The sequence below is a fragment of the Gymnodraco acuticeps genome, unplaced genomic scaffold (assembly GCF_902827175.1).
Source record: "Gymnodraco acuticeps unplaced genomic scaffold, fGymAcu1.1, whole genome shotgun sequence".
NCBI classification, from domain to species: Eukaryota; Metazoa; Chordata; class Actinopteri; order Perciformes; family Bathydraconidae; genus Gymnodraco; species Gymnodraco acuticeps.
In genome coordinates, this window is record NW_022992300.1 from 506,588 (window position 1) to 524,115 (window position 17,528).

Below are 17,528 nucleotides of genomic sequence, written 5' to 3' on the forward strand. Positions count from 1 at the left end.
TAGCGGTACCCAAGTGGGCCGGTCGGATAAGTCACTAGCACCCCCCCCCCCCCCGTTGACAATTTACTAGTTGTAAATTAGTACAGAAGTGGGCCAGTCGAGATGCCCGGGCTGATTTTGAGTCCCAGTCCGCCCCTGCTGAGGATCATACCAGTGTGCATGCAAGTTGTAGTTTTTTAACTATAAATCTTGTTTACAGATCAGGAAAGGTTAAAAGGTGTACTAAAAAGTAACCATTTATTTTGACCGTTAAGGTAAATAGTCATTAGTAATTACAGCCCGACTGCAAACTTAAAAGGGGTTCTCTCTTTCTCTCCGTGTGCAATAAGTCTTCTCTCGCTTCAACGAATGCTCAGTTGCCGATATGCAAATAGTAGTACTAGTACGTCATCTGTCAGCTACATCTTGCAGCAAATGCTCTCTACTTACATTTTTTAAGTGTTGGAAACACTGCAAGTCACGTTCCATTAAGCTGTCTTTTTGGTCTCCACCCAGTCCAAAGGAAAATATATAATAATAAATATAAATAAATATATTACTCCTTCGTTGCTAAATGATCCATTAAGCTCATATTTGTCTGCCGTTTGGGCGCAGTTAGCTAAAAGTGTTGCTAGTGAAAGAAGTCAAAGAAATACAAGACGGTTACATTTGTTTATCAGAAAGATTAAACATTGTTAAAGGGTTTTGCACCCCTTCAAATGCTAACCAGTTTTTGATACTGGCTAAACGGTTTCAGACTTTCTTAAAAGGTGATTTTTTTTCAATGTAATATTGTTGCATTTTAACGCAGTTAAGTGCAAATTGATTTAAAAAAGGGCACTGTGTTTCATCAAAACAAAAATGTAACTTGCATTACTTGATTTTTACGGAATCTTTTTTGCGGGAAATAAATATACAAGAATGGAAGTAAATGGGCTTAAACCTGCTGATCCTCACATGCAAGTAGATTGAGTCTTCTTCAAAATGTAAACAAAATAAAAGTTAAAGTATCTCTCAAATTTAGAGGATATAGATACAAAAACGTAAGAAATGGAAAGTATATTTTTAGTTTGTCTCTTTTTCAATAAAATGTGTATGAAATTACTTGTTCAGTAGTTTAATACATTTGTCACACACACACACACACACACACACACAGACACACAGACACACAGAGGCATATTGATGGAGTGCAGCTCAGCAGAGAGCACGGTCACAAGGCTGAGAGAGTGTGTGCTCGCCAGTTTTCCTCTCCAGCCTTGGCAGAGATGAGAGACTTAGTCAGTCAATGTGTGTTTGAATGAATGGGCCCTTATTTCTGGTGTGTGTGTGTGTGATAATATTCATTATCTCTTTGTGTGTATGTGTGATAATGCATTGACTTAATCCCTTTTACTTGTTGTCTCTCAATCGTGCAACTTAGTTACTAAACAAAAGGTTTAACATTATATACTAAGTACAATTGATCAACAACACATTGACAGCCGATTGTTCTAGATTCATTTATGTTAGGTCTTAACACGCATGAGAAAAAGGAAGATTTTGTATCCAACTTATGTAAAATCAAGAGTGAATCCCCTGATAGTCATGCAGTATAGGTTTTATGTAAAGCAATCAATTCAAATGTTTTATATGTATTCAGGTCATTATGATGAGAGGTACATTTAGTATTTTTAGTATTAACTAACTAATTTGTGCATTAGCAACGCCTGGGTACGTGTGTGTGTGTGTGTGTGTGTGTGTGTGTGTGTGTGTGTGTGTGTGTGTGTGTGTGTGTGTGTGTGTGTGTGTGTGTGTGTGTGTGTGTGTGTGTGACTGTGTGACTGTGTGTCAGCATGAGTCAGTTAATAATTTACAGCAATTAGGTACGGTTTCTGTTTGTGATTTGTCAGAGAAATACAACTTAGCTAAATATTTAGGACGTAGGGTTGTTAATGTGCTCGACCTCGGTTTATCCCACCTGTGGAGAAATACTGCTGACACAGGGCCGCTGCTCGAGTGAACTGATCCCAGATCTGTCTGTGAACATTAGCTGGAGGAGACGTGGCTTTTCTCTGTGATCTTGTTAAAGCATTAAAGCGTCCTCATCTCACCTTCAGAAACTTAAGGAAAGGGTAAGAGGTAAACAAGAGCTTGAGGGACTGGAAGTGGGTTGGATGAAATATTCAGAGGTCATGTGTGTGCTAAATAGGACAGTGGAGTAGGTCATAAAAACAAATCTCACCAAGGGGACTCAATTAAAGACATTCACAACACAGAAAATATGTCATGGGTAACACTTCAGTCATTCATCAGCTGTATACACATGTTAAATGGTTCATTACATTTTAATTTAACCAACTAGAATAAAAGACAACTATGTAAAACATTACAATAAAATATCCTTCTTAGGAGATGTTATCCATTATTTTGTTGATTGTTTTTCAGCAGCTTACAACTATATTGAATACCATCATAAAAACATACATCATTTATTATATGGTGGTACTTATACAAACTTAAAGTAAAATAGTGTTGACTTTTTTCGCCCTTTAATAACAGGCACACATCTGCAAACTGCAATTAATCAATAACAAAACCAATTGATTAAGTCAGACAATTGATGAATAAGGATTTTTAGAGGGAAACTATTGATAAACTAGGGTTAAAAAGAGGGGGATTGAAAGGAAGAAGCCTGAGCATTGTAATGATGTTGTTTGATGGAGATTTTGGAGAGTCTGACCTCAACCTGTCACTCTCTCCTCAATTGTTTGGGTCCAGTTGTTAATACTTCTCTCTTATCTCTCAGTGATTTATATGCTGCCGTCTCAGGCCAGACTCGCTCTTTCCAGGAGCCGCTTTGTTTCATTTCCTCTCAGAAACTTTCATCTCTGAATATCCACTCAGCCAAATACCGATTACGCTTTTGAAAGGAACTGAACATATCTTGAGAAGAATCTGTTGAAGTGTAATAGCTTTCTGGTTGGCTGAGTTTAAAGACCAGTTTCTAAATGTATTGCTTTTCCTCTAGAATACAAAACAAAATGCAGATAACGCAGCACCATGAGAACTCTAATTCCACAGGACCAACGCTGATGTCAAGCCTATGGACCCATGTGTGTGTCACTCAACATGACATCAGCTCACGTCTTAATCTTCATCACAAAGGCGTTAGTCGTTCATTACCTGCCAACGCTAACGAGATTCCCCTCGGTAAGTCCTCTTAAGTGGTAGTCTGTTCAGGAGGGTTGCGTGGTGTAGACGAGAAGCAAAGGCTGAAACCTGGTAAATAAAACAGTGATTTACTTCAGTGAGGGTCACAAAACACAAAAACAACTTCTAGTGGAGAGTTTTTTTGTTTCTACTTTATTCTTTTCTAAAGCGTCGGGGGATTGTCTGGTTGCAGTGGAGGCCATCTGGCTGGAGCTTTACCAGGATTTTCTCTGTGAGCCTTTGGCCAACTGTGACCACCTGCATGGGTAAGATAACTGTCGATGGATGGACATTTTGATTGGGTTGTGGGTGGATATTTAGTGGTCTGAAGGAGGAATATGTAGATTATGTTTGAGTCTGACGTTTGTCTGTTTTTGTCCCTTTAAAGTGACCATATTTCCCTTTTAGTAACTCTCTCTATAAAAAAACACTTAATCTTTATTTAACATTTGTTACACTGCATGTGTGTATGAGGGTGTTCACTCAGTCTTCGTGTCTAAACCTTGTCCTTGTCCTTGGCAGGTCTCAAACTTCTTGCCGCCACAAGACATGAGATCTTGTGTCCTGAGTTCACCCTCAACATGAGTGTAGGAGAAAACCTTTATATATTCACCCGTCGTCTGTCAGAGAAGTAGGGTGTGGTCGTCCCCTACTGTCCTCAGAGATACAGGCATCATGGAGTCTTTGAGGAGTGTGAAAAAGTCTCTGAAGAAGCCCCTCAGCATGATGTCCAGCTGTGTGTCGGGGGTGAAGGAGAGGAGGTTGTGTGCTAAGCCCAGGATCAGGTGGAGCAGAGGTGGGAGAGGAAGAGGATTGAGGAGGAGCCGTCATCTCCAGAAGTCCAAAACCAAAGACCCGTCAATCTTTAAATCGTACAATGAGGACCTGGAGAAGGAGAGGCAAGTGGACACACAACGTAGAAATAAAAAAACATGCCTCTCCTTAAGGAAAAAATACGAAACAATTAAAAGTTATTTTCATAATGTTATCATCTGCTGCTGTCTCCATTAGATTTGTTTAGATTTGATTAGACAAGGCAGTTTAAATTAATTGAGTTAATTAGCATAGAAAAGAGTATTAAACCTGAGTCACTGCTCCAACAGAGAAGTTGATTTAATTACTTCTGCCTGTAAAATGTCAGGTGTCTTTGTGTTCTTGTTTCCTGTGTTTACAGAAAGCAGCGGGAAGCAATGAACGCTCAGAAGAACGCAGAGAGAGCAGCGATGAGAGCTCAATTCAGAAAGAAATATCAGCTGTCTGAGGTCTGCGTTAATGTTTGTAATATAACAACATATTAAATGAAAAAGTTATGTATCTGTGGTAGTTTAGCACTTACTGTTTTAGTTAAGTAGTTTACAAGATTATTGTACTTATTCCCGCTATAGAAAAATAATTTACAACTCGATGAACCCAACAGTTATAATCCTGATTTGGTGTACAATTGTGTAACATTTAGCTGTGGACATATTAGTTATTTTTGTCTTTGCTGTATATTGGTGAAACATGGGTGTAAGTAATGTATTAACGAGTGAATTAAGGTCATCGTGTCCTTATTTGTCGTCATGTTCAGACTTTTTAACCCTCTTCTTCTTATTTTTTCTGTTTTTTTGTCATAATTAGAGCCGCAAGGACACAAACCGTCTGAGGTCTGTTGGAGGGAAAGTGTCGCTCCCCCATGAGCTGTCGAAGATCATTCATCCTGAAAAAAGAGCCAAGGACGACGGCTTCAACCTGCTGAGTGCCTTCCAAGGCCTCAGCTTCGGCCCGGCCGCGCTCACAGAGAGGAGGCACAGCAAGATGTCCACTCCTACGGCAACAACCTGTATAGTCATGTGATCAATATGTGATCACAGGGGCGATCGGTAAACCGCCTGCTCGTTGAAGGGGACCAAGAGGAAACCCTCATACACACCAGCTCATTCAGCAGCAATATGCAATCATCCTGTTACACCTAAACATGTCTTTCAGATGCTTTTTTTTTAACTTCCCTTTTGTCTTTTTTTTAGCAATAATAATATACCTGATCATTTTCTATGCTATGAAATGATCTTAATATTAATTTAGGTGGGTGGGAACGAAGATAAATCTGATCAATCAGTACAAGTTTCCTCACAAGTGATTCATAAAAGGACTCATGCGTAATGAGGCTTTCACAGTTCCTATAAAAGGGTCGATCACGATTCCACCCCTTTTAGAGACTTTTTTGGTCATTATAATAATTACTTTAGTGTATTTTGTATTATATAATCTAGAAGCTACTGTAGTGTCTTAATGATAGGCTATAGATCCATGCGAATGATCTGTTCACAAGTAAGGGACCTCAGGGCAACATGTTCACATTTTACCACACATTCACACAATGACATTTATTTTACTTATTTTCTTATTATTATTAGCTCAGAGTTTTTGTTACTGTCTCTCTGATAATTGTTGACTTATATCACATGTATGTACATGTTTTCTCTTTAACGTTTATGAGCAAAGTTTTAAGCTATTCGGTTCTCGATAACGTTAGTCATGCTCGTTTCACTTTTAGTTTTATTAGCTGTGATAAAAAACTTGTAATAAAGACCTTTTTGACCAGCTGGACTCACTCTTTTATGGGTTTTGTGTGTGTGTGTGTGTGTGTGTGTGTGTGTGTGCGTGTGTGTGTGTGTGTGTGTTTTTGTGTGTTCGGGATCACACTGACATTTGGGCTTTGTTGTGATTCTCTTGAACTCTGATCTTTACATCCATAAATTATCGTCCGCTATCACTTCATCAGAGCAATGGAGTACATTCAAGGATATGAGCTTGAGGTAGAAGGTGGGAAATAATTTACAACAACGAGCAGTGTCACAACTCTGAATGAGACCGACGGACACATCTCGTCTGGACCATGAGGAGCATGATGAACATCCGAGTGACTGTGTGTGTCGGAGCACAGCAAACCTGCGGGTCCAGAAATCTGCTTTGTGGCGTCGCACCTCGGAGAGCTTTCAGCATGGCGGCAGCAGGGACGGTGGCACATGGGAAGCTGGAGGGCAGAAAAGCAGCTGAGAGTACAGGAGTCAGAAAGAAGGGTGTGGAAGGACGGGTGAGGAGCTTTGAGGAGATCCCTCACACAGGCAGGAGTGGCTGGGTCAACCTGGTGAAGTTCTGGAGAGAAGACCGTTTCCGGCATCTTCACTTACACATGGAGAGGACCTTCAAAGCCCTCGGCCCCATCTACAGGTAGCAGGAAGACAGGATGGCCTTTCCCTAAGCGTGTCATTGACCCTTGAGTTGTTTTCTAAAATATGTATGTAAAAGTAATACATGTCAGTTAACACCATAGCCTTTCTGTTTGTGTGTGTGTTTCTGTGTCTGTTTAGGGAGCATGTGGGCACCCAGAGCAGTGTGAACATAATTTTGCCGCTGGACATCGCTGAGCTGTTCCGCTCAGAGGGCCTGCACCCCCGACGCATGACCCTGCAGCCCTGGGCAACTCACAGAGAGACCCGGCAGCTCAGCAAGGGAGTCTTCCTCAAGTCAGTCACACACCTCAGTTCAACTTATGTTTACAAACTGTATGTCTGTTTCAGTCGCTTTGTGGGGACTCAACCTTTTGGGGACTTCATAGTCATCGATATGCAAGAAGACAGGTTAACGAGAATGAGTGTATGAAGGTTTTCATTGTATGTGTGTGTTTTGAGTGTGTATGCATTTATGAAATCACTTGTGCCATCATCATCTTGCACATTTTCTGTTGGTCCTTCAATCATTCTGCTTCAGTAAAGTATTCTGCTATCAATTGTTGCTATAGTTTTTAAAGCTCCTACACATAATATGATTGTATCATCTTTCAAATATTTTGATGGCACAAGTTTTTTCTTTGTAGAGAAATGCATACATGTCAGGATAAAAATATTTTAAACCAAGGGGAAACACAAATTGATAAGGAACCAGAACCTCTATACTTAAGAAGTTAAGTAACTGAATAGCACATCTGCTGAGAAAGGTATACTAGTTTTCAGAATCAGGAAGTGAACCAGGTCAACTAATATGCTCCCTTTAACTCTCCTCTTCACAGGAACGGTGAGGAGTGGCATGCTGATCGCCTGATCCTCAACAGGGAGGTGATGATGAGTGCACCCGTAAAGCGTTTTCTGCCCCTGCTTGATGAGGTTGCAAGGGACTTCAGTCAAATGCTGCAAGTGAGAGTGGGGAAGGAGGGCAGAGTCGAGGGGGGGAAACGCAGTCTGACCGTGGACCCCAGTCCTGACCTCTTCCGATTTGCACTGGAAGGTCAGTGATTTGTGACCTGCAGTTTCTTTGTTTGATTGCACAGTAAACGTTTACATGGGAACATGTCAACTCATCAACTCCACAAAATACTGACTCCTTCTGTCTTGGTGAGCATTTCATACATATTTGTCATGACATTGACATCCTCGGTAGGGTACGGATGGTTTTGGATAACTGTCATCTCCCCATTTAGATTGGCTTTCATTCACTCTATTTATTAGCCAAGTTAAATCACAAATGCTGACGTAGGCTGTGACAGCTTATCAAATTATCGAATAACAAATTCTCTTTTACAAAATCTGCTGGTCTTTGTTAGGCCCCAAGCCTGTTTTTCAGGTTTCAGGCTTGAAAATGACATTCCCAGAACAAATGACCATATCTTCCCTTCTAAAAGGGTTAAATTAATAATCTTTTTTCTCAAAGTAATGATAAACCTGTGAGTTGGATGTAGAAAAGTCAGAATCAATATAGATGTTTTTTATTTTAAAGAAAATTCAGATTGAACATGGTAAAAAAACTGTAAATTATAGTGTCCGTCCAAAAAATATTTTGTACTTATAGTGAAAACTAACCTTGGATGATGGGTTAGTAGACTAAAAGCTTTAGGAATCCAAAGTACAACATATAATAAGTAACCTTCAAGATTGATGCAAAACAAGTGATATTTGACCTTTTAGATAGATTTAGCAAAAAAAAACTCTTCTGGGGCCATTTGGGTGGATTTTCCATATCTCTGGCCCCCCTTGCTCGATTTTGACATGTGACATCTCTTCCTGACCGTTAGAGCCAATAGAATCCAAGGGAAATCATCCCGCACACACTCATGTTAAAAAAAAAGTATCTCTGCGGATGCAAGCTTTCAGTAGAGGGTAGAAATATCCCTGCTCTGACTTGTAGAAACGGAAACGCAGTTTTATTGCTGATAGATTATCAGAACATTTCAAAGGGGACACATTCACATTGGATATTAACCTATGGATAGCATCATTTTTATCGTTTTAATGCCATTGAAGACCAGTTTTGACCAAGATAAGCCATGTTAGCGGTTGTGGCTACCTAGCGCCACATGTTTTGATGTACGTTTTTGTTGATAACGTCGCGAGTTTGTATCTTTCAGTGTTGAGGTGGGCACCGTTAGATTCTGTGTCTTTACGATCATAAACGATGTGTTGGATGTGCACCTAGGATAAGTAATAAGGGAGCTAGGAGTGATTTTCGGTGTAGTAATAGGTTAGCATTTTTCGCTCGGGGCTAATTCAGAGGGTCAGTGTTAGCATTGTGTGTTTTTAAAAAAAAATGAAAAAGATCAGTTAAATGAGTTTTTTTCCGTTATATGGATATAAAATATTAATAGTTTATCAAATATTAAGGTTCCTTAGACGTTGTTTCCTGCAAATCACTCGATTTCGGCACCGGAACCGGGTCCGTGGGGCTTAAGAGGTGTTAATGTCTCATTGCGACTTCTCTTTTTTTTTCCTTTTTAATTCTAAAATATTCTCAGCTCTCATGAGAACCAAATCTTATAATAATATTAACATATTATAGATGTGGGAGGTCCAGGAGAACACGCACCTTTAAAAATAGAAACACCAACAAAGATGATCAAAGCTCCGCATTCTGCTCCTTTCATCTGCAACATGCCACATTCACAAGTGTGTGTGTGTGTGTGTGTGTGTGTGTGTGTGTGTGTGTGTGTGTGTGTGTGTGTGTGTGTGTGTGTGTGTGTGTGTGTGTGTGTGTGTGTGTGTGTGTGTGTGTGTAGGAGGGAGAGTTGATAACTTTGAGTCATGCTAGTCTGCTCCTAATGGACCGCTGCACACGGAGCCAGGTGTTAAGCCAGGATAGGAATAGAGCTGCAAGAAACTCTATTCCAGTCAGTGATGTGAAGTTAATATAATACAATCATGTCTCATAGCTGATGGATGGAGGAAAGGCAGTTCCTCCGAGACAAGGTATGCACTCAGAAAACATAATTGTCTCTGTGTGGAACTGGATTTGAAAAACACAGAAAAAGTTATTTCCTCAAGCACCTTTTTTAACTTTACTTCACTTTAACCCATAGGGCCAGGTAATCCTTCAAGCGTTGCATTTCAAAAACTAGTCTGTAGGTTTTATAGGCTATTTGAGATTATTATTTCAAGAAATTCAACTGTGTTTTCAACCTCTAGCCTTAGCTTGTTTGCATACCTTGAAACACATGTCTCACCCCCATCTCCCCTCCTCCCCCCTGCAGCCAGTTGCCATGTGCTCTATGGAGAACGTATTGGCCTCTTCTCCTCATCTCCCTCCCTGGAGTCCCAGAAGTTCATCTGGGCCGTGGAGCGAATGCTGGCAACAACCCCCCCTCTCCTCTACCTGCCCCCCCGCCTGCTGTTCCGCATCGGCGCGCCCCTGTGGACTCAGCACGCCAACGCATGGGACCACATCTTCAGCCATGGTAGGCACAATACAAGCACTGATTTAATTTAGTTTATGTCTGTCTATCTTTAAAACGTTTATGTACCTCCAACCTTGCCCTTACTTCTTTGTCTTCTGCTAGGTTTATTGGGGTTGGCATCCAAAAGTGTGGTATTCAAGCCTGTTTTACTGCCTTTTGCCCAATCTGTTTCAGCACTGCCATGGCATGTGTTAAAAGGCTCAAAACGGAAATGTTCCTGAATGTCTGCATGTGGGAAAAGTGAAAAATCATTAGCGATGCCTGAAAGATTATCCCAGTAATTAGGCAGGAACTGAATGTGAAGGATGCTTGACTCAATTCAATCTGTTTCAGTATCCTACCTCATTACTACCATATTTTCTGACTTTTGTGCCATCTTGTTCTCATCTTTTTCCAGCGGAGGCGAGGATCCAGAAGGGGTACCGACGAATGTCTTCCTCACAGGCTCAGGGGTCCGGGGCCGGAGCAGCTGGAGTTCGGTACACCGGGGTTCTGGGTCAACTCATGGAGAAAGGACAGCTGTCTTTGGACCTCATCAAAGCCAACATCACTGAGCTGATGGCCGGAGGGGTGGACACGGTGCGTGTGTGTGTTGTTGCTTGTGTTTATTTTCCTGTCAGCTGTCACTGACTCCCTGTCACTCCCCCCCCCCCCCCTCTGCAGACAGCGGTGCCCCTGCAGTTTGCTCTGTTTGAGCTGGGCCGTAACCCCGAGGTGCAGGAGAGGGTGAGGCAGCAGGTGAGGGTGTCGTGTGCACAGGCTGGTGGTGACCCTCAGAAAGCCCTGCAAGGGGCGCCTCTACTGAAGGGCACAATCAAGGAGATTCTCAGGTACAGCATACTCAAGACATCTGCTCATGGTCTGATTAAAGTAGGCCACCTAGATACACACACTTAATCTCTGCAGTGTGTATGTACTCTGTCGCCTGCAGGTTCCTATCAGTATAGGTGCACCTTCATTGTGCTTTAAAACCAACCTTTAATCAAAACCAGGAAAAGAAAGATGGCAAAGACAACATGCTAAATTACCATATCCAAAGATAAATTGTGTGGAGGTTTTCATGAAAGTATCACTAATAGGGAGGCAGAAAGATATAAGAGTGCTTTAGAGCATGGGCATTAAAGTTCATGTCGGCACAATGTTTCTTATCTCATTTTTTGCTAAATGCAATGTTTTTGAACGTATGTGATGTATTTGCTGATATATGTGATGATGAATGTGATATATTGTTTATACATGACTTATATGTTCCATATTTCCTAGTGAATGGTAACACATTTGTGTGTGTGTGCTGTGTGTATGTGTGTTGTGTCAGGTTATACCCGGTGGGAACGACAGTGCAGCGGTATCCCATCAAAGACATTGTTATTCAGAATTACCACATTCCTGCTGGGGTGAGTGATCATTGTCACAGTGTGGAGCACTCACTGCTTCAGCTGACCTCAGTGTGTGTGACGGCCATCCTCTCTCTCCTCAGACCATGGTCCAGGCCTGTCTTTACCCCCTGGGAAGGAGTGCGGATGTGTTTGAGGATCCGCTGCGCTTTGACCCCGAGCGGTGGGACAGCAGCAGGGAGGGGGCAAGGGGGTTTCGCTCCCTGGCATTTGGCTTTGGGGCGAGGCAGTGTGTCGGGAGGAGGATTGCTGAGAACGAGATGCAGCTCATACTCATGCATGTGAGTAATAGCAGATGAGAAAAGGAGGAGGAAGTCAGAGAGGAAGGATGTGAAGCAAAAAGCATAACATGGAAATAATTCACGTCTAATTTTCCACTAACTTTTTATTTGTATTTTTCCTGAAACGCCTCCTTTCTTTATCAATCAATCAATCAATCAATCAATCAATGTTTATTTATATAGCCCAATATCACAAATGTTACATTTGTCTCAGTGGACTTCACAGTTTGTACAGAATATCAGTATGACAATACGACACCCTCTGTCCTTAGACCCTCACATCGTACAAGGAAAAACTTCCAGAGAAAACCCACAGTTTAAATCATTATTTAACACTCACGTTTGATAGGCTAGCGCTCAAACACATTGTACATGCTAGGGGCCGGATATCTCTAAGCGGTTGACCAATCACAAAAGAGCCGGCCAGCTAACCAATCAGAGCAGACTGGGCTCTGGTTTCAGACAGAGGGTGAAAAGAGGTGCTGCAGCACAGGCAGTATTTATAAAAAATAAAGCAGATTATGAACATTAAAGCCTCTAAACATGTCACATTAGAGGCACAAAATAGAAATATGAACCTTTTAATAACTGTTGCTATGTATAGCATAACTGTGATCCTTCTTAACATGTGCTCTTCACTCAGTATTAACACCTCCATGACCTTCTCCCCCTGCCTCTCCTCTCTCCTCCCTCTCTGTTTAGATCCTGCTGAGCTTCCATCTCAGCGTGTCATCCTCAGAGGACATCAGAACCACATGCACCCTCATCCTCCAGCCTGAGACCCCGCCAAGGATCACTTTCAGCCAACTCTGACACACACCACACACACACACACACACACACACACACACACACACACACACACACACACACACACCCACACACAGAAGAGACTAATGATATCAACATTTTTTGATCACACTTTGTAGCTTAAAGCTTGAATCTCAAAACATAACAACCATATTTCTGATGATACTCCCTGGAGCTTGCACTGAGTTTTTCTTCCTTAAATACTGAGCTTTTAACCCAAAATATTCAAATTGCTGGTAAATAAAGTAGCCTAAAATGTCGTTCTCCTGCTGTCTTCATTGTGGCTCAGCTTGCAAAAGCAACAGTTGCATTGTTTCCCACCAGATGGCGCTAACACGCATATCAACACATTCAGTTAAATGTGTCAGTCTTGCCCCTCACTTCGGCCCCTCCTCACTGTCCTCTGGGCCTGCTTCATGGATCGAACAGGTTGTTTGTTTCCTTTATTAATATCTAAACTTTACAACCTTACTTCCTTATCTGCCTCTGTAACTGTAACCTACAGTGTAAGCACTTTATGCAGCGTGCATAGACGTTCTGTACCCTGCTGTTCATTTTACAAGCTGTTTTTGTTAGGTTGTTTATTGTTCCTCTGAAAAAATTTCTTTCACACTATTTATTTTCCTCCATCAGATAATGATGATTTATTGTTTCCGCTTTAGTCACTTGTTTGTTGACACGTTTCATAAAAATACTCTAGCCTGAAACACGAAAATGAAGTGCTTGATGTTACCAAAAAACGAAAGTTAAAGTAGCCTACCAACCAAGTGTTGCAAAAGTTGCATATTATTTTTATATTATTGGACTTTGGTCTGCATGCGTAAAACCAACCTTTACTCCAGTCGGGTAATTACGTTCAATAACATTATATAGGTGTGTGTCACTCAGGGCCAGGGGTGCCGCCAGGGATTTTGGTCCCCATGAAAAGATATCACAAAGGTTACTTAAAGGAGACCGATCATGCTATATTTGAATAATATATTGTAGGGCCATACCTATATAAGGTATATTTATACGTTTTCTTTTTCAAAATACCAAACAGATCATGCATTTTAGCCATGCCTCATTTCGCTCTATTTTGCTCTCCTCCACCCGTCTTTACATGCGCTGCAGCTGACCACGCCCCCCTGCAAAGGAGTTACGAGCATCATGTTACCATGCTGTTACCATGCCATGGCAACCTCTCATTCCCCTGATAGGTGGAGAGTTGGCCATATAGGCGGAGCTCCTCGTCACTGACGTCAGACTATTTTCAAATCTGGATCAGTCTGTATCAGATCCGTTAAAGCCCCGTTTTTAGAGACTTTGGGTATGGAGGAAAAGAGAGAGGGTTGTGTTTTCTGACACTTGGTGAGTTCCCTAGAACACCGGGGACACATATTCATGTATAAAAGACGTACAAAGGTGCATTTTGCACGATAGGTCCCCTTTAAAAAAACATTTCTTAATGTTCTCAAATAGTTTGGGCCCCTGTCAGTCACGGGCCCTTAGAATCGTCCTAACTTTTCACCCCCTTACGGCGCCCCTGCTCAGGGCTGCAGCTTCTCTTGTGTACTAAGGAACAAAGGTCTGTTTGTGCTCTGGCTAAAGATTTACACTCTGACTGTCTGGGTCCATGAGTGACTCTGCATAGATACAAAATCTGCTCCATGCACTCCCGGAAGCGCAAAGTCATCCGTGTCAGTGAGTGGAAGACACATAATCTCTATGTCATCTCATTTGTCAAAGTCTCACAGCGATATAACATCAGCCGTTATCAGGTGTCGAACATGGAGACAGTTTTGTGTGTTTTCCAATAAAACAGCAACCTGCTGTGAATGCAAAATGTGGAGGACAACAGATTAGAGACGATACAAACTTTTTCCAAAGTACAAAAACGTTCTGGGATTAGGAAACCTTGAACTCAATTTCCAACAAATTCTTTCTGACTTGTTTTTCTGGTCAAATACCATTTTGTAGTAAGTCAAGCTTCAAAAAGTGTATAATCAATGGGAAGTTAATAATGTACTACTACTTTAAACACAGTTATAATCTATTAATAAAACTGCACTGGTTTACAAGTTTAGTATTTTTCCTGAATTATAAAACTATGTTTTTAGCTTTTCATTTCATCACATGTATCCCACTAATTATTATTATTATTTTTACCTTTGACCTTTGCTGTAGGCCATTTGTGCTAAAATGGTTGTTCAATAACTTATTAACATTTATAACGGCTGTCTGGAAACTACTGTACAGGCATTTATAAATGACCTATTAACATTGGCCTATTAGAATCCTTCCTTCATGTATTCATCTGTTCATTTGTTATTTATACATTTAACTAATAAATTATCCAGTCTGTCAAAAGTTTCACAAAAGCACAAGTACATTTTTTTAATTTTATGTCATTAAATGTTTAGTTTGTCCAAAACCCAAAACTTTTACAACAATGAAATACAAAGAAAATAAACAAAATATGAGAGGCTGGAAAGAGCAAATATTTGGCATTTTGATTTGAAGCTATTATTAAAATGTTAATGATTAGTTTAGTTTCAGCACAATTTACAGTCATTCGGAAGTACTAGAAAGTGTTTTGTTTGAGGTTAATAGTGTTTCAGGTTCGGAGTTAGGGTGACATAATCTGCAGCGATGCAGCAATAAATCACTGATAGTTTATTGTCATCACTGTGACATGAAGTTCTTTCCTTATTTAGCATCACCTTGACCCAAGTCAGGCTACTTATTCATCCAAAATCCTTCCTTTGTTGCAAGCAGTGCATGGCCCCCATCCAAATGAGCGAGTGGGAGGAGAGCCGAGGGGGATCAGAGGGGTCAGAGTGTGAAACTGAAGGAACGAGACTGAACCAGGCTTGTTCCGCTGACGCTAAACTTACATAATGAAAAGTGCGTGACCTGAGCACAGACAAGGATAAAGGCAGAGGAGAAATATAGACAAATTGCAGGATATTGAAATAAAAATAAACTAGTAGAGAAGAAAGAACTGTGCAGTGGATTTCTTATTAAAAATGGATGTATTTATGGGTAAAATGGGTAAGTTGAACAATAATGTTATTTTATAATATGTGTAGCTTTAACAACTTTTATATATTTGTCATATAACTTCAGCATGATTAAAAATCCCGAAATAATGATTTATCTGGATTAACTGTTAACGTCCAAAGACACAGAATATATGTGCCGTTAATGATGTGTATTTGTGGCTATATTCATTTATCATATACCAATACCCGTGGTTATGACAAATCAAATGATCTCATCAGAAATGATCTAGATGTTTTTTGTAGTTAAGATTATGCATCACTTAGTCATTTGTCATATACTTTTACTTTTTTAAACTTTAGTGCAGAAGTTGCTCTCTAACCTTGGGTTCAGCGGTCCATTGCACACATGCACAGTGACCGGTGTTCATGCAGGAATGTGACCTTCTGCAACAGGACACACCCATCACCTGCCTCACCCATCATTTCTAATACCGCAACTGTCTTTGACCTGCTTTATTTTTAGCCAGCCTTCCAGTAACAGGTACGTGCATGCACATGTGTGCGTACGTGTGTTTCCATGTGTACGCTGTGGGATGTGTCAGGGCTGCAGGATTTCAGTGGGACACGTAATGATGTGTGCAGCGGTGCGAGAGAACTGGGTCACATGGAGGTGGAGGGAGAGAGAAAGACTGGAACAGAAAGAGAGGACAAAATACTGACAGCTACCGAATCCACAGGAAAAGTCACCGTTTTCACCAGGGAGTTTCCTCTGCAGACTTACTCTTTGTCATTCTGTCTATTCTCCACAGAGCACTTTAATTTATAGCACACAATTAAAAAACAACACTATTAAATTATATAGGTCAACAAGTAAAAATAAATGAATTTCTCCTTTGTTGATCCATAGCAACCTTTAGTGGTTAGATTCCCGTTAGTGGTTCGTCACCTCGCCCTCCACTCGTCCCCCCTCCTTCCTCTCTTTTGTCCTCACCCCTTTGCCCACGTGTGCCGTTTGCAGCGACCTTGTCTGTAAGCCTCTACTCTCGTCCTTCCCCTCGATGGTCTTTACTCCCTCCTCCCCTGTTGGTGGCAGACATTGTAGGGATGATTGATTCTGACATCCTTCAAAATGGATGGCATTGAACTGTTTCAGAGCCTTCAACCAGGTTCCACATTATTTGCATGAAAGACACAGCCTCAGTCTACAGGTCGGTACGCTCAGGTTTAGTAGCAGCAGTGTTGACAGGAAACGTCAGTGTTAAAAGGCTTAAAGAGCTGTATGTCTTAGGTTTTAACATACCAAAAAAGACATAACATAAGCGTAACAACTGTTTTTTTTTGTTTAAAATTGCCTCTTTTGAGAAACTGTTTTGAGTGTCTACTGAAATATGTGGAATCAAATTTGTATAGTAACAATGGCTCAAAAGACAGCTTGAAAGAAATGAAGCCCATAATTTTTTATTTGAACGCAATTTCCCTGCAGTCTTATCTTTCGGCTCTGTTTGGTTTTTACAATCTTCAGCATTTTGATGAGCAACTCCTGATAGCTTCATTTTTAGCAGTTCCAGTTCCTATAGGACACCAAACAGCAGCAGAAACACACAGGACATGACTAGCTGGTGAACAAAGCAGCTAAAGAGACAGATATTTCCCTCAGAAATGTGTGGAGAACCAAACCAGAGCTACAGTAGGAGTATGCATGTATTGTCTACACCAACAACAATACATGCATCGTTTAAACGTTGGCATCACACCAGTTTTCAAAGTATACATTTAGCTTTCACACCATATCTATTCATGATCATTTCCTCATGAAGAATGCATTAAGCACTGTAAATATTAGGATAGGGAAAGACCTTCTACACCGACTGCACAACAACAAAAGAGTAGCCATATCTATAGCCGCAGGAAGTAGGGATGCTGGGGGGTGCTACAACCCCCTGTTGGCGAGTGGTGTACATTTGAAAAAACTGAGTGACCACCTAAATAAAAATGATTAAACTACATAAAATAGTTATGATTTTACTTAAAATAAAATTTGCTGTATACAGTAGCATATAATAGTCATAGTATATATTTGTATCAGTCAGATGGCTTGAATTTATTTTCCAAATTAAATCCGAGTTATCTAGGTTGTAGGTCGTGGGATAGTGACGTAATTGACGCGACACACACACTGCAGAGT

General features: G+C 40.9%; 1 protein-coding gene across 1 annotated transcript; it reads left to right on the forward strand.

Annotated features, from left to right (window-relative positions):
- The first annotated feature begins 6,061 nt into the window (after positions 1-6,061).
- Positions 6,062-12,619, forward strand: LOC117541005 (cytochrome P450 11B, mitochondrial). Its single transcript, XM_034208038.1, has 10 exons — positions 6,062-6,212; positions 6,243-6,384; positions 6,525-6,680; positions 7,223-7,437; positions 9,671-9,874; positions 10,272-10,453; positions 10,538-10,704; positions 11,190-11,268; positions 11,352-11,549; positions 12,252-12,619. Exons 1-10 carry the CDS (start codon positions 6,062-6,064, stop codon positions 12,360-12,362), a joined length of 1,605 nt encoding a protein of 534 aa, XP_034063929.1. The 3' UTR covers positions 12,363-12,619.
- Positions 12,620-17,528: the final 4,909 nt, after the last annotated feature.